At 38.4% G+C, this 23,637-nt stretch overlaps 1 protein-coding gene across 50 annotated transcripts in view; it reads right to left on the bottom strand.

Moving 5' to 3' along the window:
• clasp2 (cytoplasmic linker associated protein 2) overlaps window positions 1–23,637 on the bottom strand; it is a 40,694-nt gene that overhangs the window by 12,156 nt on the left and 4,901 nt on the right. For 8 of the 50 annotated variants that reach the window (XM_043218520.1, XM_043218536.1, XM_043218521.1 and 5 more), the window contains exons 5-27: window positions 23,227–23,302; window positions 22,211–22,308; window positions 17,044–17,114; window positions 11,901–12,047; window positions 10,238–10,314; window positions 9,989–10,081; window positions 8,556–8,701; window positions 8,233–8,368; window positions 8,078–8,148; window positions 7,432–7,491; window positions 7,256–7,333; window positions 7,008–7,175; window positions 6,873–6,910; window positions 6,495–6,659; window positions 6,243–6,263; window positions 5,529–5,633; window positions 4,962–4,988; window positions 4,386–4,412; window positions 3,265–3,432; window positions 2,985–3,026; window positions 2,229–2,336; window positions 1,142–1,204; window positions 191–297 (exon numbers count right to left, since the gene is read on the bottom strand). In XM_043218520.1, the coding sequence (XP_043074455.1) occupies window positions 191–297; window positions 1,142–1,204; window positions 2,229–2,336; window positions 2,985–3,026; window positions 3,265–3,432; window positions 4,386–4,412; window positions 4,962–4,988; window positions 5,529–5,633; window positions 6,243–6,263; window positions 6,495–6,659; window positions 6,873–6,910; window positions 7,008–7,175; window positions 7,256–7,333; window positions 7,432–7,491; window positions 8,078–8,148; window positions 8,233–8,368; window positions 8,556–8,701; window positions 9,989–10,081; window positions 10,238–10,314; window positions 11,901–12,047; window positions 17,044–17,114; window positions 22,211–22,308; window positions 23,227–23,302 (2,092 nt within the window). Of the gene's footprint in view, window positions 1–190; window positions 298–1,141; window positions 1,205–2,228; window positions 2,337–2,984; window positions 3,027–3,264; window positions 3,433–4,385; window positions 4,413–4,961; window positions 4,989–5,528; window positions 5,634–6,242; window positions 6,264–6,494; window positions 6,660–6,872; window positions 6,911–7,007; window positions 7,176–7,255; window positions 7,334–7,431; window positions 7,492–8,077; window positions 8,149–8,232; window positions 8,369–8,555; window positions 8,702–9,988; window positions 10,082–10,237; window positions 10,315–11,900; window positions 12,048–12,694; window positions 12,912–15,154; window positions 15,279–17,043; window positions 17,115–19,042; window positions 19,208–22,210; window positions 22,309–23,226; window positions 23,303–23,637 lie in introns of those variants that run through there. The other 42 variants (XM_043218528.1, XM_043218530.1, XM_043218538.1 and 39 more) reach the window with 23 other exon arrangements.

Genomic DNA, 23,637 nt, shown 5'->3' with positions numbered 1-23,637 from the left:
ACGTTATTGTGAAAAATTATTACAGTTATTACAGAAATAATAATTTTCTTGTTTAATACATTTCAAATATAGATTCAAAATGTGTTCTAATTTGCTGATTTGCTAATCAAACAACTACTGATTTTGAGGGTATGTAAACTTGTGAGTAGGTTGTAAGCAGAATTCCCACAGATGTCTATTTATTTTTTACCAGAGCGTCAGCCAGGGCTTCCTCCACGTCCGATCCTGTGTTCAGCACTCTCATGGCACTAACTGAGGATGAGAGACGACTGGACTGAGACATACCCAACCCAGAACCTACAACACACATCACACATTTTACACATACATGCACAAATACATTTCCAAAAAAAAAAAAAAAAAAAAAAAAAGGCATGCCATGAATATGCGCGTGTGTACGGTGTATATTTATGATTTGTAATTTTAGATTAAAAACGCATTTTATACGCATTTATAAAATTAAATATTTATAGAAATATATATGTATTGATGAAAATACATGTAAACATTTTCAAAATATATGCACATGCTTGTGTGTGTGCATATATATATATATATATATATATATATATATATATATATATATATATATATATATATATATACACACACACACACACACATATATACACACAGTACGCACACATATTATGTGAACAAAAACGTTTATTTAGGATGCAATTAATCGCGATTAGTTATTTGAAAGCACTAATTAAAACATAATTCACCAATAAAGTGCATACTGACGCTAGAAAACCAGAAACAATGATTACCACTGAAAATACTGATGGAAATTAACCACAAATGCCCATACAACAACAACAAAAACATCCAAAAACAAGTAGACACATAAAAAAAAAAAAAAAAAAAAAAAACTTGGGTTAAATTCAGGGGGAAAAAAACAACCAAAAAACAGGTGACTGTGAAAGATGTTCCACATGAAATCTACTTGAATACAGTTGTTATCAATGTAATGAGAAGAACAGCTGTTATGAACACTAAACTTAAAGCATGCAGGTCTGATGGAGGCTAAACTGAAAGAAGCAGAAGGATGAGATGAAAAACTACAATTCAAAAACTGACAATGGCTTAAAAAATATATATATTAAAAAGTCCTGTGCGGGCTGGGGTGACAGTTCACCTGCTGCCCCGAAGGCATCTGGGGCATGAAGAGCACCAGTTGAGCGAGAATAATGCCGGGATGCTGCAACACACACACACACAAGAATGCAAACAAGCACACACACACACACACATAAGTAACCAGGCCAGTGTTAGAGCTCACCAGAGAAACTCCCAATTAGCAGTAATGTGAGAATGTGCCATCACCAACCACACACATGCCCCGCTGTGAAACACACATTTCACACACTTCAAGTGTCAACACTGAAGGGTATTAGTCCAGTTCTGCACAACACCAAGAATATTTTCACACTTTGGGCACCCCTCAAAAAAGTTGTTCAGAATTACCTAACCTCAAAAAAATAGCATCTGCAAAATTGTATTATCTTCATTCCCCATTGAAGTTTGTGCCTCTCAAAACAAACTTAAAAATTATTATTTTCCAAAAAAAGAAAAAAAGATGTGCTTCAATTTTTTGTTACACTGAGGCCTCCATGATTAATTCAATAAAATGTATGTGTGAGAAGGCTTTTGCACATTATGCACATATATGCAGTCAAGGAACGGCATTCACAATTTTCCTTCTTTCCAGAAATGATAATTCAGTTCAAAACAGTATATTCAACACGAGGAAGGTGTATTAAGAAAACTGACTCTTATATTTCCTGTCTGTGGTTTTACATGATTTTTCTCTGGTGTGCTGTATTTAAGGACCTCAGATGAACCTTGTGTCAGCATCCATCAGCAATGTTTACTGTGTAAAATGAGGCAAAAATAAACAAGGCCAGGAGAAAACTGCTTCCTGACCAAGCTGAACCATGTGTGGGATTTTTCAACCTCAAAAAAAATGTGTAATTCAACATGAATGTGCTTGCTGTGCTGTGTATCACTGTACAAACATTTCTGTTTGGTTTCTGCAAAAATGTTGAAGCAAACTGAGTCGAGCAAAGAGCAAAATGTGCAGATGGTTGACTTCTAGTTTCAAATGAAGTGAAGGAAGACGCATAATTTTCCAGCATTGCATGATTTTGCCTAACCATTTTAGGTCCCTGCTGAATTGAAGCTGAATGGTCCTGATAGATGAAATGGTTGCCGTGGTTACTCACCGAGCGGCGTGAAGGAGCGCACAGGGCTGGTGTCTCTGCTGCTCTCTCGGCTGGCCTCACGACTGCAGCCCTGACTCACACTAGGTCGTGGTATACGACTACCCCTCGCTGACCCACCCCCAAGAAAACATATCAAGACAAGAGCAGAGAGAAAAAAAACATATAAAGAAGAACAGAGACATTGAAAGGTATAACAGACAGGCAAGGTAGGAGAAACAGAGAAAGAAAAGTTGTAACCATTACAAAGTATTAATCTATTAACCATTTGAGGGAAAAGGGCCCAATACAGAGCCCCGAGGAACCTCACAGAAATAGGAAGACAAACAACATTAAAACATTGACATTCATACTAATTTCCAGAGTCCATGCACAGAGCAGACATTTAGTGACAGGGGAAGAAAGTTAAGAATTACAGGGTGAATGCTAACAAATGGGAGGAGGAAGGTCAGGATCTTTGCTTTTGTATTCTGTGTCTTAACCAATGGTCAACGTTCATCTGCATTCATAAGATGGACTTCATTCACTTTGCAAAGAGCAGCACCAAGCTGTGGGGTTTAACGTCACAGCAGACAAGGGAAGACCCAGCAGGTTAATGTGACGGCATGTTCCGCTTTCCAAAAGCAGCATGTTACACGCAACAAAGCACCTCCAGCATGAAACACCATTAGGATGACAGCCCCAGCTCAGACAGGCAGATGAATTATCATTATGCGATGACTGGCGGAGATCAAGGGGGGGAAAAAATCTCTAACATACCTCCTTTTGATCCGTTGTAGATGTGGCTGATGTTTGAAGGAGCTTTGATTGAAAGAAAACATTTCAGTTTTGGTAAGAACAATATCGTCCGTTTATGCGAAGGCCTACTGAAGGCTCACAGCCAATGTGCGATTGCAATTCTTTTGCAACTTGTGGCCCAAAAGATTCAACGGACAGTCATTGATTGAAAAAAAAAAAAAAAAAGTCTTATTCATCAGAGAGAAAACATAACTGAGGAGATCATCGAGATAGAAGACCACTGAGAGAAGCCAGTGCTTACCAACAGAGAGGCGAGTAGGGCTAGAGTCTCGACTGCAGCCTTGACTGCGTGGGATCCGGCTGCGTCGGTGGGACCCCGGAGCTGCGCTCACACGCTGAGCTCCTGTACTGAGCGTGCTCAGAGCTGTGCTGGTCAGAACCCGGCCTGGGGATCCCGAGCGAGAACCCGCTGTGAATATATAGAAAACAATGACAGACGTTTTGTTAGCCTAAAAACAAATCTTGCTATTGATAAATGCACACAAAAAGACAAACAGCATTAAATATAAATATATATGAATAGAACAAACAACACAAAATACAGACTGTCCACTAACGCCAAACTTAAACTTCACCAACAAACTACACATCATAGCTAATAATTTACAATAACAAATCACAGACACAGATGACTGTTTTACATAGAAGTGCTAGTGCTGTGATTCTGATTGTGTCCGAGACAAAAAGGGAAAATGTTTCTATGACTACAAATTCTACACAAACACAAATGAACATGCTCACGCTGCACTTTAACACACCACTGTGACCAAATCATTAAATTTCCCCACTCGAGAAGTAGGGGTGGGCGATATGACCAAAATCTTGTGTCACGATAATAACAAATGCCTCACTATATATTTTTTGCAGAAAATTTAAGCAAATGTATTTTAAATTGTGACAATTTTCTGTTTTTTGATAATTTAGTGGCTTAAACGCTTTCAATGCGAAAAGAACATCTTACTTTATTCATCTTCATGGACGCAAGTACCGAAACAGCTTCACATTACATAACACCGACGTCTTTTTAATCGCACCCGGGATCAATGTGGCAGATTTATAATAGAAGCCGAATCTGTATTAAACGATTGATATGTACCGTCATACCGCCCAGCTTTAAAGTGAGGTTTAACAAATTATTCACAGGTTTGCAGAAAGAAAAAAACAAAATACCATCCAAAGTGATCCAAGCAACACACCCTCCATGCATTGAAGAAAGTGGGGGTTGATAGGAAAACCCATGTTTTTTTCCCCCCCCGTGAACCAGGACAAGGGAAGATGTAAGACTAGAGGTCGGAGGCCCACAGGATGGGAGTGACTGGACTAAGTGAATGAGTGACAGGTGAAATATGTTGAAAATCTTACCACCAACAGGGGTAGCAGACTGTGATCCTGAGCCAATGAGGGGGGAGGATTAGGGAGCGGGCGGGTCCAAAAGACCCATTGGGTGGGAGGAGGAACAGCATATTAAACGAATACAAATGCATTATGGGGAAAAACATGCAGTCAATGTGTTGTTTTGACACACTGCACAAATGAATAAAACCACCAGCCTGCAAATGATAACATCAGTATGAGACGCGCACATAGATTCAAAAAGCCCTGCAACAGCATCGCAACTGACGTGACTCCACAACATCACCATGAAGGCACACAAAAGATGAAAAACGTCATGGTTGTGCTCGTCACTGCTTTAGTTCCATAAATACTCTCAATATGTTTAAGCAGCCCAGGCTGCCCAACATTCACCGCTAAACCGATGTGTGAGAGTTTGTGTTTCTACACGCCTGCAGGCAGAAATGGACTGATACCGTCACACCCAAGTGAAGACCACACAGCATGCAGGCCACTCAAGACATAAAACGCTTGCTCGCTCACAAACGCTCTCACACACGTTTGCATGAACTAAACACACTCGCCCACAATGTCAGACGAGGGTACCTGGCGTGCAATCAGAATCGTCGGAACCTAGAGGCACAGAAACAGTTGGAGGAGCTGTGGGTTACATCCTTAGAGCAGGATGACTCCTGATAATCTTTTACGTACACACACACACATGCAGATCATAATGTGTGTTACAGCATGTGGCGTGAAGACAGTTTAGTGTCATGTTTCACTGAATGCTAGCCATATATGTAGAAAAATAGCACCGAGTCTTATTAAATTAATACTTTTATTTAGCAAAGATGCATTAAACTGATGACAGTAAATATATTTTTAAAAACTGTTACAAAGGATCTCCATTTTAAAGAAAATGTGTGTATGGATCATTCCTGGCAGTTTACAGTCAGCACAATTCTCTATTGGCAAAGATTTTGCAGTTTTACAAGCTATTGAATTTACACGAGGGCAGTCTTTTGTTAATAAAGTGCGTTTATGATGTGGTTCGTGATCAAAATAACAACATAAGAGGTGTCTAAGGAACAATAAATAATATTTATGCCAAAATTTGCGCGTCTTCACCATATGCATGGAATGTGTATGAACACACAGTGTGTAGGTACTTACGTTGCGATTGAGACGCCATCTTTGATCTGGTCCGGCCTCTCGAGTCCACCTGACTGCTGCCCATGCTAGACGCCGTTGATAAAGTCTGCTTAGTCCGTAGTCGCCCTGAAGAGAAACAAACATTCTATAATACTTCAGGTCCAACATAAAAACACCAATAAATCACTAATAAGAGATTTCCAGAGTGTCTTGCTGGCCCTCCAAAACAACCCACTTGGGCCAGTCCTGTGATTGAGGGAACGTATTAATGATCGAGTTAAAGGAAAGAAGACAGGACAGAATGGACAGAGTACAGGGAGAGCATCAGATCAGTAAGGGTGATTTTTAATGAAGCAATTCAACTTGGCACAACCACAAGCTGAAAGGCAGATGAGTCATATTCTTGCGATGCCACACGCCACCAGCAGACGGCAGCAGCTCTACATCACAAACAATGAGCTCCACCCACTACATGTGAGAGGATCAGGTTCCCTATTATGCCTACAAAGCGCTGAAAAACTACAACGAAAGCGAACAACTTTTTATCTAGCGTAATTCAATACAGATCAGAGATACAAATAAATCACCCCAAAATTCTGATCAACAATTCAGAGACAGAGTAGGAAAGCGTGAGTTATATGAGCAGAAAGGAAGGCTTATAGAAAAGGGGAGAGGGCAAGTAAGAAAAAGGGAAGATGGAAGAAGAACGGATGAGCAAACGGCAGATGATCTTACCATCCTTATCAGAGGCATCATCTTAAGCCAAAGAAGAGAGAGAGGAGCACAGCAAACCAGTTAGAACAAAAGACACAAACATACAACAGAATCTCTCACACACACACACACACACACACTTTACACACTTTAGTTCCTATCGCGTGTGGTAGGAAAGAGCGGAGAGCCTGTATATTCACATGTTTGAGTTCTGCGTATTTGTGAGCTGATAAAATTTGGTGAAACTGTGGATCAACTTTATGTGGCTCCTACCGAGAGATGCGTATGATCCGGGGGCCAGGCCTGTCGTGACTCTGCCCGCCCCTCCAGTCTGTCCACTGTGTCTGGCTTTAGCACCGGCGGCTGCGTTAACATCCACATCGCTGCGGGAGCGCTGCAAAGAGCCTGGAGATCCTGATGATTTTGAGCTAGCAGGTACTAAAAATTACAAACAATGCAACATTTATGTACTATGAAGCATGAAAACTGAAATCTAAAAGTAAACATGTACATTTTTATTTACATTTACATTTTTTCCACTGTAAGCAGGTCTTATTTTTTATGTAAAAAATATATTTTTAAAGTCACTGATCACAAACTATTACCCATACATATTTTCTCACAAGACACACACACACGTAAGGATCTCACCTCTGCCTGGAGCAGCTGACCACTTTGACAGCGGCCGACTGTGAGAAATAAAAGAAAAACAGAGCACTTTTTCAAATTCACTGTTTACTGGTGGCCTATTTTATAGTCAGATGAGGGTGAGTGACATATTCTTACTTAAGGCTTTCTTGCGAACTGGAGGACGAGCGATCCGACTGCGGCAGAGACGCAACGCTGCCCGAGCTCTTTAGACACGACTGAAGTGTCCTCTGATAGGACGATTCTAACGAGTTATACAGAGACTCTGCCTCCCCGGGGAAATGAGCCCGCAACCCCCAGTATGCCCTGAGAGAGAGAGCAACATAGGAGATGCAACACAACAGGAAACGGCAAAATACAATAAGTAATCTGAGGACGGCGCTTACTTCCTGGCCTCCACTCGAGCCTCTGAGTCTGCATCTCTGATTCCCTTCTTAATACTGTCCACCAACACAGCCACATGCCTGAGACAAGGAGGAAAGACAAAGAGCAGTTACATAGTGCAGTTTTGGCCTTTCAACACCAGTAGGCAGCTCCAGTTTAGCCTGTGCTGTTTGGGTACCTCTCCAGAGAGTGAGTCTGCCATTCCTGCAGCAGAAGATCCAAGAACTCATAACAGCGCCTGACAGACAGAGAGAGGAAGAAAGAGGGTTCAGCAATGAACGTGCTCACACAGGTCTGTGAACCTGCCAAGGAATCAGGTGGGCTGGGAGTTTATTAAAACTGCAATATTCAGTTGTTGGAAACATAATATTTAAAATCATAATGTGCTTTTTATTTAGCCAGTTTCATCTCTTAAAGACTGTGCAGCCAGACTAAATTCCTGACTCGCAAGCATGAACATGTTAAGACAATTATTTTTAATAGGGTGCCTGGTTTGATCCTCATTAGCAAAGGAGTTGAGAGAATGGACTCATTTCCAAAAATCAGCTCTTTCAAACTGCCCGTTTCAATTAAGCAGAACATCGGCTTAGATATTTATTTGTTTCATCATCCCTCAAAGCATTATCACTGCGTGATGAAAAAAGTGCAGTGAAAACTGAAAAAAAAAATACAAAACTATTTGAACATACTTCAAAATAATAAAATCACAATCAATGGGGCAAAAATGATTCAAGTTTTTATAATAATTTATTATTGGTAACAGGGTTTATACATAAATTTATAATAATATCAGGTTTAGTTTTAAACTAGTTTGAATGTCTCACCTCCGGACGGCCACAGACTTTGACGTGCAGTTCCCAGTGATGAGAGGAATAAGACGTGGGACATGAGTGTGCTGAAAATACAAAACCATACGGTGAAACACACAGACACACAGCGCAGTCAGACGCCACAAACTCATGCAGACACTGTTTCTCACCCGTATGATGATACGTATGGCTGCTGTGCCAGATGTGGCCATCACTTTGGCACAGTTAGGGATAAGATTGAAGAGCACTGGAACAATGGCCTCGGCTCCATGATCAAACTTATTCCCTAATAGCGTGGAAAGATGCCTGCAAAGAAAATTAAGATAACACCACAATAAATTGGTGTTTTTGCTTAGCTTTAAAAGCTTGTCACCTCTTTGTCTCTAGAACTTAATTAAGTGGTAGATGGAGAATGGATCTCAATCTACAAAGCATGCATATACATTGTTCTATTGCCAGAGATTTGAGTTCACAAAGTCAATTAGACACTCACGCCACCGTGATGCAAGCCTCCCGCACCACCTGAGAACGCAGGTCTTTTGCCGACAGCTTAAATGCGCCATCTAACAGACGCAGGTGCTGGTAAAAACAATCATAGTCTGCTGCCCCGGCAACCAACAGAGATCGGATTTTCTTTAGCTGTGGAGAGAAAGGGAAGGGGAATGAGACCACATCAAAGATGTGTCACAAATGAATAGAAATGCATAAGCAAAACTACATGAAAGCCAGGAAACTTCTTCCATAAAATGTTGAATAGAGCCTTAAAACATGAAATGCAAACGAATCGTTTGTGTAATCACAAAGAAAACTCTAGGTCTAATGAATCCCAATGATGTGGACTCTTGCACTTTGACACTGTTATGGTAAACACCAATAAGCACATTTCACCAATATTTGTTCAGTAAACAAATTCATCCACTTGTAAGTGGAATATAGAGAATGTCGCCATGCTTCAGTCAGCATTAAAAGAAAAATGCATTTTGTGATATTTTCATGAACAATGCATTATTATAATTTTTGGAATTTAGCCTTATGTTTAATCAAAAGGTCATATTGTATAATAATATTAATAATAATAAAACAGTAATAAGAGATTAAGTGAACAACATTCTTTACAAAAACTTTACATACATAATAGCAAACATGCAATAATAATAAAATAAAAAGCAATTAATCACATGGTTTTCTTTTTAACATTTATTTTTATTTTTAAATTTAAATACATAATGTATTATAAGCATAGATAATATGCACAAATGTGTATGCATATTCATAATATTTTGCTTTATTATTATTTTTTTAAATGGGTTTAATATATCATGCAGCCCTACAATCATAATTACCATGGTCATTGAATACCAACTTGTAAAAAGTGAACTGCTTGTGAACTGCCAAAATTAAGTACAACGTCACAATCATAACACTGAATCTGCCCTTTTTGCCTGACAAACCAAACAGAGTAGATGGACACTGATGGACTTGAACTAGAAAAGTTGAGGTCTTTCTGCGGTTGCAACAAGATACCTTCTGATGTTCATTCATGTTTATTTAACGCTATAGTTAGTCAAGAGGAAGAAATGATTGGTTAATGAGCTAATTGAGGCAGTACAGTAATCTATCATAAAACATTACAAAGCCACAAAATGGTATTTATGGTTTGATTTATTTATTTTTTGCTCTGCAAAGAGAAGGTGAGAGCGGCACGGCACAGACATAACGAAAGAGAGCAGGCCTTCGCGAAGGCTCAGTTGATCAAGTAATTAAGGTTGACTATAAAAAGCCCATTTTTATAAAACATTAGTAGCTGTAAATGTTTATTTTCTTTGATGCTGCATCCAGACCACTAGGTGTCAGAGTCCAAGTCTGCCATATCGACCAGTGTAACCTGCATGAGTGTTTGAATCTTGAACTGTATGTAGCACTCACCGCATTTGTTCTATGGTCCCAGTCATGTTTATCATCAGATAGAACCTCACGAATCTTGTTCAGATTATCCTCTAAGTCTCGTGTAGAGTAGATCTATTTAACGAGAGAGTTGCAGAGAGACAGCAGTTGTAGATCAAACAATTCTAAGCCTTTGATCAAACGTGAACGCTCTGAAAGTCAATGGTGGATTCTAAGTAGGTTCTGAGGGAACCGAGTAACACCTCCCTCATTTATACGCAAGTGTCTCACCTGAACCGTGGGGACGTCTGTGAATGCTTTGATAAAATCCTCCTCATCCACAGCTCCTGCCCCCTCCTTAGAGACACCTGCAAAACACATGAGTGACTCCCATTAAAACACAAAAACAAGACAGCTATGGGGTTTACGAAGGGCGCATGAAACTGTCACTGTTTGAGACATTTTTAATCTCAGTCACACTAGGAGACAACTAACCGACAGTAGCAGCCGTTACCATCGAAACAGAGCACAATGAGGTGTTCCTATGGCAACTGTTGTATTGCTAGTCAAATGGGAGGGTGTTTTCTGCGGTGGGAGGGAGTTACATACACATACACATATATATACACACACACACATATACACACGTGTGAGTGTGTGTTTTTTAAAACTCTATACAGAATGCAGTAAAATAGCACTTTGCAATCTGTTACAAAGGCTGTTAATGTCTTATAGGAGGGAAGAAACTTAACCTACACATCAACAGCTCTCAATCCTAATGGACTTCCTGTCTGTCTTCCTATCCGGTTGTAATTGAAAGATCAATCATGAAGCCCAGAGGGGGCTTGGCCTGTAAGATCTGCCACAAGGGGAGACCCGAAGAGCCTGACAAACATATCATTGCAGCAAGCTGTCAGTCGGCCTTCAGGAAACCCCATATCAAGGCATATAGGGTGCAGCTTTTAAACGAAAGCTTGGTAATGGGCCTCAGCAAAAAGTCAATTCATTTTGAACTGCTGATACAAACCAAGTGTTTTTAACAAAAAAGGCATTTGTGCAAACTTTGTGTTCTGTAAAAGCTTCAATGCAAAGAGCTACACAAATGACATGAACTGAATTGAAATACCAAGCTAAAAAAAAACTATTTGGTCGCTTTCTTTACTTAAGAACCCTTTTTACTGGTCAATCATTAAATGTCCATCAGGAGGTTTTCATCTCAGTGGAAGCTTTTTTTCTTTATGCTTTTTGCAATGGGTTGATAGAGAATATATATCATATGTAATAACAGAGATTCTTTTATGACTTCACAACCATTAGACACATTTTTCTATACTGCAGTAGATATGATATAATGCATTATGTTTCTATATGAAATATCACAACTGATGAGGTGTCTGTACACCCACTATTACAACAGCTCTGTATGTGGCTCATCAACTAGAATTTAAAACTGGAACAAATCTATTTGATAATATTAGATCTTTGTTCTCGTTGTTACGTAATTTGAAGCTGTTTTTGCACTGATGGAAGACTGAATAATTCGTTAAGAGTAAAATAAGTGTAATATTACAGTTTGTGTACATCGAGTTCTAAACTAAAAAGAGAAAATCAAACAAGATACCTTTCAAAGTACCTTTGATGTGTGAAGTGTTTTGTTTCCCGTTGGACTGTCTAAAAATAGGCATCGCTACATAGTTATTTAATATAAACCATTTCTTTCTCTTTTTTTTCCCACCCATATAATGTTTCCATTATATAATTTTTTTAAATAAATATATTTATCAAACTGCTAATCTTATAATATCTTCCTGACAGCACAAAATAATTGAGTCAGTCAGTCAGTCACAGCACATTTATTTTATCGAGATAACGTGCACAACAAAGCTGTTAAACCGTATCAACGATAAACTGTTCCGCACCTGAGGATGTAAATGCAACCTCACACTTGTCTCACCTGTCTTGGCAGCTCCAGTGGCACTGGGTCGTCTGGAACTGCTGGCAGAGTCTCCGGGTTTCTTGGGTACTTTGGGCACTTTAAAAGCAGCCTGAGCCGATGACGGTCTGCTTCCATCCACAGAGTCATCATCGTCAAAACTACGATCTGAATAAAAGCAATGAGAAGATAAATCAATAGGATATCAAAGTCTGAACATAAAAGGCATCATATCAAATAGACCAGCAGAGATCAAGTGCCTCAAATTCTGTTCCAAAATAGACTTGCTGCACAATGATATGCAAAAAAACACTTATATTAGCACCAATAGTCTCACATTCTCATTGCAATGTGCCTGATTCAATAATTATCAGAATATACCAATGAACAACTCCATTACCACTGAAACCCAAGGCAAGTACAGGTCTGATTTCCTCCAAACCACAATATCATCTTAAGTAATCAATGACCAGCCCAGGACCTAATAGAGGCCTGAACAGCAGAAACAGGAAGTATAGGTAACGTTAATCACTTAAACACACTCACAAACAAAGAGCAATGCCTGCACAACTCAAAGATTTCACAAAGCCACCCACACACAAAAGCAGATTGGGCGCATCTAGTAAAGATCAAGGCTAGAAGAGCGCACACACGCATACACACACACACACAGGTCTATCGTGTCATCCACCGGTTATTAAAAATGCTCCAAATCTCCACGGCACCTGGGCGACACCCTTTATCTGCACTGGTTCAGACATCAATGTTCATTTGTAACGGCAGAATCACTTCAAACACCTCAAGAAGACACTCACAGTCACAGATGCGTTTGCAGATGAGGCGCCTCATGCCTGAAGGCGGGCGTGGCTCTCTCTCGTATCCGAGGCAACGCCCAAGCTGCCGCTCACATGACAGCGGTTCTCACGGTGGCGAAATATCCTGAGACGGATCAGCAAGGCACATAACACGGTTTGCAGAAACCACCACCCAAAAGCTTGTCGGCATCTTCCCTCTCAATTACTCTCTCGCTCCATCCCCCCTCGTCTCCTCCTCCATCACTCCCTCGCACTTTGCTCCTCACCGCCCCCCTCCTCCATCCCAGCACCCAAAGAGCCAATCAGGAGAGTGATGACATCATGTTTGACCAGCCAGTGAGCTTTGAGATTTGAGGATGCTTCTCGCATCTCAATGAGGCTTGTTTTGTCTGAAGCTTAAGCTAAGCTATTTAGCATCATGTTGCTGCGTGATCATTATAGTTTGAATACAAATTCATGGTCAAAAGCATGTACGGTTGAATAAAATGTGCATAAACAGATGGACACACAAAGGACACACCCCTACAGCCCAGAAGGAGTGTTTGAGTGTGTGTGTGTGTGTGTGTGTGTGTGCGCGCACAATCACACTGTGACCCCGTTACTAAGCCAAGGGCTGACTGCACTGACACATTATGGATGCTGACCCCACTAGCGGAGCTGAAAGGGCTCTGTGTGTCGGCCTATGTGTTTAGCATTATTAGCATTGTAGCATAACCCGCCCTTTGTTCAGAAGGGAGGGCGTGAACAACAAACCAACAAGGACGGGCCAATGACGACCCTGGAGAGCAAGATCAAGCGAGAATGAGGCAGGCCAAAAGGAACAAAACAGCAACAGGAAGCGAGAGCGAGAAAAAGTGGGGACAAGCTAAAGGGAAAAAAGGGGAGAAGGAAGAAAAGGCAAGGATGGAGCAAGACAGAGACAGAGAGAGAGCTGGCCTCTCTCAAAGGCTGTTGCCATGACAACAAGAGCAGGCCACATCACTGGATTTGAAAGATTAAAAAAAAAAAAGGCTAAGTCACATTGGTTTGCATTTTTTTTTATAGTACATGATAATATATCTAGCTGAAAAAAAATACAATTATTTATAATAAATGTTAACAATATAGCTGAATCACACTAGTTTGCATTTTAGTCTGCTAAAATGGTTAGCTGAAAGTAAAAAAGCAATAATAAACAATAAATAATAATAATACTACACAAACACTACTTTGTTTATTATTTGTAAAAAAAGAGCTATATATATATATATATATATATATATATAAATATTATATATATATATATATATATATATATATATATATATATATATATATATATATATATATATATATATGTGTGTGTGTGTGTGTGTGTGTGTGTGTTGTAAATAATTAACAAAAAGTAGTTAGAATTTTGGTCTGGCAAAAATGTATTATTATTATTAAAGGAAAATTAATAAATGGGCAGTTAAAATCGGAAAAGAAACTTTTTTTTTTTTACATATATATTTTTCAGCAATAATATAATTTAAAAACAATTTTACATTATTAGAAGTAGGAATGGGGACTTTTTTTTTTTAATTAAGCTTTTTTTCCAAAGCAATATTTTAGCAAGTCTGAGGGAATCATTGATGTGAATTTGTTTTAGAATGCAATATGTAAATTCTTAAAAGAAATGTAATATTATAGTGTGATAAAGTTATCAATGTAATGACACTTTACTCACATATTGCCAGTTACGAAGAATATGTAACACAGCAAAATTCATTTAAAAATACATTTAACTTTTGACTGCACACTAGTACGTGACACATTTCTCACTCAAAACCGACCTGGAAACACACATACTGTAAGTCTAACTGCCATTAACACTATTTAGCTTATTGTTCGGTGGGTGCTTGAGTGTTGATGTCCTCACTGGTCAATCCGTAACCTAACTGGCTATTTAATCTGGTTACCAGGATTACGGAAAGAAAGAAGCGAAGCCATTTACCCAGGAACACAAACAGCTAAAGAGCAGCCTGTGCAATAAGCCCACAAAAACATACCTCGAACAGAAGTACTCCAAACGCTTGATTTATAGTCAACGGACACACAACATCTCATAGAGTACTTCAATTTCCAGGACAAGAACTGAAGAGTCTAATAATGGGCAGCCGCGGCAACGAAATGCCCTAGAAACCGGTCACACTTGAACTCCCAAGGGACAAAACCCACTGACGCAGAAAATAATATAACTAGTATATCACAGAGAGGTATATAATGCAATACACTCTGATTAAAGTGCATTGTTTGGACTTTAAGGACACATTATGCACGTTATGAATTGAAAGAGATGCAGATCATCAATAGAATAAAAGTATTTTCCGGACAATAACTAAATAAACAGATCATAATGCATAACGTAAACCTCATAAACACAAACAACACAACAGCTTACAGTCATTTCTAGATTACTTGATATATAAACGCACTCACCATCACCATCGTCACCCACAGACATGGCTTTAACGCTTCTGAGAAGAGGCAGCTCTTTCACTCTCTCCTTCTCTCGTCCTTCTCTCTCTCTCTCTCTCTCTCTCTCTCTCTCTCTCTCTCTCTCTCTCTCTGTCACGCTGTGTCAGAGTAATGCCGTGACAGGCACAGCTCTCAGCTCTCTCTCTACAACCCTCTCCTCACAGCGGCTCCATTGGCAAAGCCAACGGGTAGGAAAAAAACTCTTTGAACGTCGTCTACTTTGTCTTCTGCCAAATTTAAAAAGTGACTAGTGAGGAAGTTGGCTGCATGGCAATCGACCCCCCCCCCTTCCTGTTCTTATACTGAATGCTGGCCAGATGCATCTCAAGGACCACAGCCAAGTGAAACAATCAGTTTAACACTTTTGGAAGTTTACCAGTATGTTTGAAGGGACATTGTTGAAATGTGTATTGTCTCCAAGACCAATAGGAATCTGACTGTATCCATTTAATGGCCTATAGCAGCAGAAGAGAGACCTTAAATCTGTTTTCCAGATTACAGGCAACGGGTCTGGTTTGGAGTTCTGTTGACAAAGTAGCAGTAGTAGCTAGTTACTACTTCAGGTTGAGATATTTACAAACACAAGGTTATTAGGTCCTCCATAGTCATAAATAACACCCCAAACTCACATATGTTGAAGGTCAAGCTACGGATGTAAATGTTTCAAAACATGAAGCACTATAATAAACAACTCAAGTGAGACCTGACAAAAAAAAGAAGAGGTGACTGGAAAAGTTGGAAATTAATAAAAACACTGCGTATAATTAATTATACCGTTAAAGTAAGCATGTACTCAATATTCAAGGTTGGAGCAACTGTTCAATATTAGGATATTAAATTATTATAAGTTAAAAAAAAATAATAATTAAGTGGTTAACTGACAATATTTTTTTTGTTGTATGTGCAAAAATATGATTAATTTCTTACATATTTTATTTATTTATTTAAATAAAACACTTAAAAACTATTGTTGTTCTTATAAATGTTACCAGCAAATGTAAATATCATATTATAATGAAAAGTATGAAATTTGATACTTTTAAAATTTGCCTTTAACTTAAATTATCACTGTTAAATAACTTTTATAACATTTATATTTAAAAAAAGATAAACAAATCTAAATACAAATTGGGCAAATTAGCATATATATAAACAAACAAAACACATACACAGTACAATATGGTACAAATATAGAGCGTTTTGATTGCACACTAATCTGAAATCCTCCGTGTCCTTCCACTCAAGTCACAGATATGGCAGAACCCATAAACACATGTTTAGCCCCATAAAGTCAACAGCTGCAACCATGAAAAAGCAACTATGGTAAAGCTTGTTAAGTCACTGTAAAACACATAACTATACAACAACAACAACTCTACACCGCAACCAAATGTGAGCGGCATGAAAAGAGCTGCACAGTGTGATCCGCCTCAAGATCCAGCTCTTCCATCATATGACATATGCCAAACACATCATGGAGATTTCCAAAGCCGTGGAAGTCTGACACCATCTCCCCTATTTAGATTCCAGGACTCATGTTAAATCCAACTCACTGGATACCGAAGGGGCACCGAGAAATCCGGCATTTAAATGTAGCCAGTCACTTTATGTTGATGTTGACCCTCTAGTAATGGTAATGAAAAACATGAGGATTAGCATTTAGATGAAAGTACCATTGTGGTTAAAGCTAGGGCTCAGATGTCAAAGGCTTACGCTGAGTACTGTGGTCAAAGACACTGACAAAGACTAATATTAGCATTGTAACTGAAGCCAGTGGAGACAAATGCTGCAAACGGGATTTAGCTAGTTAACAAACAGGCTAAAGTTAAAACTTAGTAAAGTTAACTTACCTTGACTCAGGCTAAGAGCCATGTTCCCTGAATTCAGTACTTCATCAAAACGGCTTAAAATGGTCTGTAACCTGAAACACACAGAAAAGTAATGGTTTGAGTGTACTATTAATACAATACACACAATCTCAATAAACAGCGCATAACATTTTTACATATTTACTCTTAATTTCCCATCTTAAGCAAAAAATTATGAAAAAAAATTATGAAAGATGCCCACATTACGAAATGTTAATGTGGGCAATGTCAAATATACACAATCATTCAGCTGGTCATAAGTAACAGTGAATATTAATGTGACAGTGAATATACTATATTTATACTATTTTTAAATGCTTTTTATGTTTTGCTTTTTTTTTTTTTTTAAACAAGTATGCAAAAGTTGTTTTAGTCTTTTCCGATTTCAATTAAGTTTAAAATTCAGCATAACTTAAAGATGACATGAGTGAACAACATTATTTCATAAAATATTTTTGTAAATAAAATACATACAATATTATTTTTTATTTATGACTTATTAATTATGGTCTCAGAGTAAGAAGATTCAGTTCAAAACCTTTGGGTAAGAAATGAATGTTTTATTCAGCAAAGATGCATTAAATCTAAAAACATTTATAAAAGTTTTTTTTTTTTTAAGTTATAGTTTTTTCATATAAATAAATGTTAATAATGTTAATAATAAACATTCTCTAACTTTCCATCAAAGAATCATATTTGCACAAAAATATTAAGCAGCACAACAGTTTAACAATAAAAAGAGACGTTTCTTTAGCAAATATTTTTGAATAATATCTGAAGAATAATAACAAATAAATTGATTTTGAAATATTAAAACAGAAAACATTTTAAATTAAATTACGTTACTGAATAGGCATAAGAGATTAAAAAAAATAATTATAAAAACGGTTCATTCTGAATATCATCAAAAAGCTCATGGATACAGAGATTTCTTTTCTTTTTTGTAATATTGCTCACCCTCATGTGATGGTATAGTGCGATGACAACGCAACAAACATACTTTGTTCTCTTTCACTGAACAACACATCGGCCTTCTGAAGTAAAACGCACCTTGCACACTTCAAACAGAATAAAACTGTGGCAACTGCACCAAAGGCCTTAATCTGTCCATCACAATAACGCCGCTTCTGATTAAAACAGAATCAGATAGAGACAGGTCTGCTTTTCACGCACCGCTGTCACAGCCCAGCCAACATCACTCGCTGAAAACGTTCTGCTAAGTAGCTTTAATTTGCTTCTTCCTTCAAGCTAGAAACATATTTCATCTATAAAGATATGCATTAAAAGGCAATTAAGATGCAAAGGCTAACATAATATCACACAAACATGCCAACAAACACATGAATTACACAAAAACACCAAAATTTAAAACACAGCACATCTGCAGTGTGCACTTAAAAGTCATCGCTTAATTACTATCCTTTAAGTGCCTGCCAAGACTATTTTCAGCTCAACGAACAATTAACAAGACACCGCAGCCTAATTACTGTCCCTCACCGGCCCAATGTATAGCAGACCAAATGTTAAAGTGCAACTACAAACGATGCTTAAACCCTGCATGATACTACATGATATTTGATAAATGTGCTGGACCAGCATACAGATTAACTAACAACCTGCAATATCATGCACATGTCCACGGTCTCAAATGCAATATGCATGCAAATGCTCATTCAAGGCAACATGTGAGATGCTGCATGTGTGTGCTTAACGCAGAGCTGGCAGTCCAGACGAATCTGGCATGTTCTCACACACGCAGAAACATGCGCGCACACACACACACACACACAAACACCCAGATCATCAATCCCTATTAACGCTAGGATCTCTGCTCTTTCTATTCCATGTCACGAGAGGCTAAAATGCAACGAGACGGAGAGAGAAAGTGAGCGAACAGCCAAGAACGAGAAGAAAGAAAACATGCGACGAAAGGAAGAAAGAGAAAAGGGTACAGAAGGACGGCATGCGAGGTCCCACCCACCTGCTCAGACATACTGCCCTTCATATGTGGCCGAGCAGCACTGAAAAGACTCGACTGCTGTGTGTCTGTGCCGCGCGCACGCCTCGGAAAAAAACTAAGAAACTGCCCACCGGTGTGCGTGTGTGTGTGTATTTGTGTGTGAGAGATAGGCAGCGCAAGGAATCTATTCCCCTTTACATAACCTCCTGTCTGGAACACACACCAGTGGGAGGGGCTAAAGCTGTGGAGCTCAGAGACAGGGCTCCCACCCCTTCCCCTTCCAGACACACACACACACACACTTAAGCACTGATTCCCCCTCTCCTCACTGCTGCCCCCCGCGTCTTGCCTTGGTTCAGTCGGTTCAGATTGCCCTCTCGCTCTCTTTCCTTCCCGTTTTTACTGACATGGCCCGGAGCTCGCGGCCCTGTCCTTTCAAACCATATCCATGTCAACAATATGCATGTCCTATCTTGCAGCGGTTATCTCTTGGTCAGATGAGGGTAGCGCAGACACTGAATTACAGTATTTGTTAGTACAGTAGCTTAGAGTGATTTTCGGACTTGTGTGCCCACCCTCTAGTGTGGGGGGATCAGATCATATCGTATCATATCAGTGTTATGTGATGCAACAGGATTCCGAAGGCAAAGTGTAAGAGACAAACAACATCGGATAAAATTATACATGCCAAAAAAGTGTGAACTCAAATACTCTTTACTAAATCATGTATATTTGTTATACAACATTCGTTTTTGGCATGTATCAGATTTTTTTAAAAAAAGAAGCAATTTTCATTTCCTGGGTAATAAATGCTGAATATCAAGATGAATGAAATTGCTAATTAAACATCTTTTTTTCCATGCCACTTAACCATTAGCCTTAAAATTCAAGTTATCTTTATTTATATAGCACTCAGATTGTTTCAAAGTAGCTTCATGGTATTAATCAGGAAAATAACTAAATTAATAATGCACAGATATTAAATATAAGGCAAGGTATGGTGAAGACAGTACTGCGTTATTCAGCTTAAGTCAGTTCAAGGTGGATACAAATTAATTCAGTAACAGTGTCGATGCTGCAAAATGTGTAATTTACGTCAGATCCAAATCAGCTATAAAGCAACTCTACAGATGAACTTAATATGCATGGTATGTCTCAACAGATGTTTTTGCATATAAAATGAAAAATGGTATTGATTTTTATACATTATTCTTTTAATTGCTAAAGGAATAGTTAACCCAAAAATGAAAACACAGAAATTCATACAGATTTGGTACTTAAGGGTGTGTAAATGATGATAGAAATGCTCATTTTTGGGTGAATTATTCCTTTAATTAATTACGTTTACAAATTTACGTTTTCGTAAATATAAAAGTTTAATATAAACTAAAATACATACAAAAATATTTTTGTGTTTACATGTTACATATGTATAACTAATGTATATTAATATTAATATCAGAAACTTAATGGTCATCGGTAACAGCATGAAAATAGGCATATCACTTTTTTGTATTGGCCAAAATATAGTGTACCCTTTGGGGGAAAAAAAAAAACCTGCACAAATGAAAAGACTTTCACATATCTTTGACACGGGCAGACACATGCACTTTTGTGTTCTTGACCAGCGGTATTTTCCGAGATAATGGTGCGTCAGAGTCACAACCATGTCACACACCAGACAATCTGACACATCACACTATAGCTAAGGAAACCAGGTGGAACATGTGGGTCATTCCAGTCACCATATAGTTCAGTTTATATTAAAACATCTGGACTACTAAACATGAATCATTCTGAACTTCAAATCTCATTTCTGGGAGAATCAATATACTGCGAATGTGCCAAAATCTAGAACCACAAAATCATAAGAGGAAAAAAACTAAAGAAATCAATCCATTATGTACAAAGAAAAATTGCTTGAACATCATCCAATGGCATTAAAAACTGATCATGAAATGTTCAAGATGCAGCCAATGGAGTCTGTCCAAGCGCCTTAAGGATCTTACATCAGACAGAGAGGAATGCAGGAGCATTAGACACAGTCTTCAAAAACTCAATTTACCACAGATCAACACAGAACACTGATGTCAGACTGCATGATTTTATCAGATTATAAGGAATCCTTTATTAAACACAATCTAAACAGACTGTCATTCTATAACAGGAAACTTATGAGTTAATTTCTTGGAATGCATACAGTACACATCACAAAGATTACAAACAACCTTCTTAGAAGGCTCAGGCTGTAATAGAGTGCACGTAATTAGTGCATGAAATTTTCAATAGAACGGCAATGACAGACTAATACATCGAGTTCTGTAATAATCTAATGTTGTTTCAGGGCTCTTTTATTCAATCAAAAGGCTGATCATGAGAAAACGGTCAAGTAATCTATTCAAGGGCTTCTGTGCGAAAGATAATGAATGTTCATAGGTTCTGATTTACAAAAAGCTTTTGTGAAGAAAAAAAAAAAAAGCAAAAACACAAACGTCCACTCTAGTGAGAAAAAAAAATGATGTAAGAGGATATAGTGGATGGACATTTTCATCGGAGGAAGCGTTATCGTTAATACAACGCATAAAGTCTCAATGACGCATTTGTTTCACTTCACAAAATGTTAGCTGACATTCTGGAGCTATGTGGATTATCATGGTAATGTTTCTGACGGCACCCATTCACAGCAAATGCTCCACTGGTGAGCAAGTCATTTAATGCTAATTTCCTCCATATCTGTTTTGATTAAAAAAACTAAAACATATCTACATCTTCGATGACTTTTGTGTGAGTACGTTTTAAAAAATTTCGAACTATGCCTTTAATGGTCATAACTAACATCACTGGTATTTAACAAGAACCACAAAAGAGCAGCGCTCCTAGCTAAAACAATTACCACATGCAAAATTCTCCTTTATACATAGGTGTGTCCAATCTGCGCGAATGGGCTGCCACTTGTACAGTTCTTCATAATAAATCACCCTCAATACGCCCACGACGCGCAACAAACAATCTGGTAGATCGAAGTCATTAAAACTGACTCACGGAGTAATTATACCATTCCTGAAACTGTCAACACAACTGTAGAGGGTTTGAGACAGAATGATGCTTGCTGGCTTAGCACGGTGTCATGAAATGGATAAAACTAAGATTTGTAAAAAGCTTGCGGGTTAAAGAGTAAATCATACTAACCGTGCAGACGGTAGATCTCTTTTGCTGAGGTCCGCTCTCACTCTCTCTCCCACATGCCGATACACCTCCACTAGGGCTGTTATAGCTGCCTCCCGTACCTGTAGAACACAAAACACGCTCTTAACCAAGAAACACAACTACAGATCGATTTTATTACAGTCCCTGTCACACAGAAAACTCACTCACTTTCAATGAGAGTTAGTGACAAGCAGTATCATCCGATTAAATTGCTGTCTGTGTGAATGATGACTTTTACATTCATGTGTTTGGGCTGATATTTTGAAACGTTTTTTGAAAAGTCTCGTGTAAAAACAGCAGTATTTATTATATTACAATTTACATAGCTGTTTTTTTATGGCTGTAGGCTTTACTTTGGAATAATTTGTGATATTTACCAGAAACATCGGAGTGAAAACAGATTCGGAGAAATGACAAGTCAAATGGTAAATCAAACTTAAATTTTTTGAGACTGAAACTTTCTTACGAAACACTCAATATTTGTTTTATTTGTAACTTTGAAAAATCATAATAGTTCAGGCTTCAGTGTCACGTGATGCTTCAGAAATCATTCTAACGTGCTGATTTGGTGCTCGATAAATATTCAGTGTTAGCATTGTTGAAAGTTCAAAAATAACAGCATTTATTTGAAACAAATCTTTGGTAACATTTTATAACACTATTAGGCATCCTTTTATTAATCTTTCTAAAAAGAGAGGAACCAACCGATCAGCCGATTTTCTAAAAGAACTCTTTTTCTCATTTCTCCCATCTCAACCTCTAAATCTAATGCTCTTCTCTGTGAGTGGCCCTTTCGCCCAGCGGGAGCTTAAACTCAGCTGTACATGTCTAGAAACCTAACATTAGTGCCTCCCTCTCCCTCACACACACACACACACACACACACACACACACACACACACACACAAAAAGGACAGAAACAGAGAGTGCATCCAACTCGCTTTACTTTTTCACACACATTCCAAGCATTACAAACATACACAGACTCAGATTCATACCTGGGGGTTTTGGTCTCCTGTTAGCGAACAGAGATGTGGAACAAATTTACTCAAACTCAAGGGCTGAGCGCCAAAACTGAGCAAAAGAGAGAGAGAGAGAGAGAGAGAGAGAGAGAGAGAAGAGAGAGAGAGAGGGCAAGTTCAAATGACCATGCATGTAAATACAGCTAGATACGTAAGCTTATTTCACATATACAGTATATTTACTTATTTTTATTATTTAGGCACGTTCCTGCTGTTGTCAATAAGCACAGAACCCCACTGATTTTCAGAGTATGTACAAACAAAAAAAAAAAAACAGACATTTTTCAGCCAGCAAGTTTGAAACAACATGAGGTCGAGTAAACAATGACAGAATTTTTGATTTCAGGCTACGTACTGCAAACCTGTAATACAACTGCAATTTCACAT

This window comes from Puntigrus tetrazona, chromosome 19 (assembly GCF_018831695.1).
Source record: "Puntigrus tetrazona isolate hp1 chromosome 19, ASM1883169v1, whole genome shotgun sequence".
Lineage (NCBI taxonomy): Eukaryota > Metazoa > Chordata > Actinopteri > Cypriniformes > Cyprinidae > Puntigrus > Puntigrus tetrazona.
Note: the sequence above shows the minus strand (reverse complement) of the source record. Positions and strands in the feature narration are given on the sequence as shown.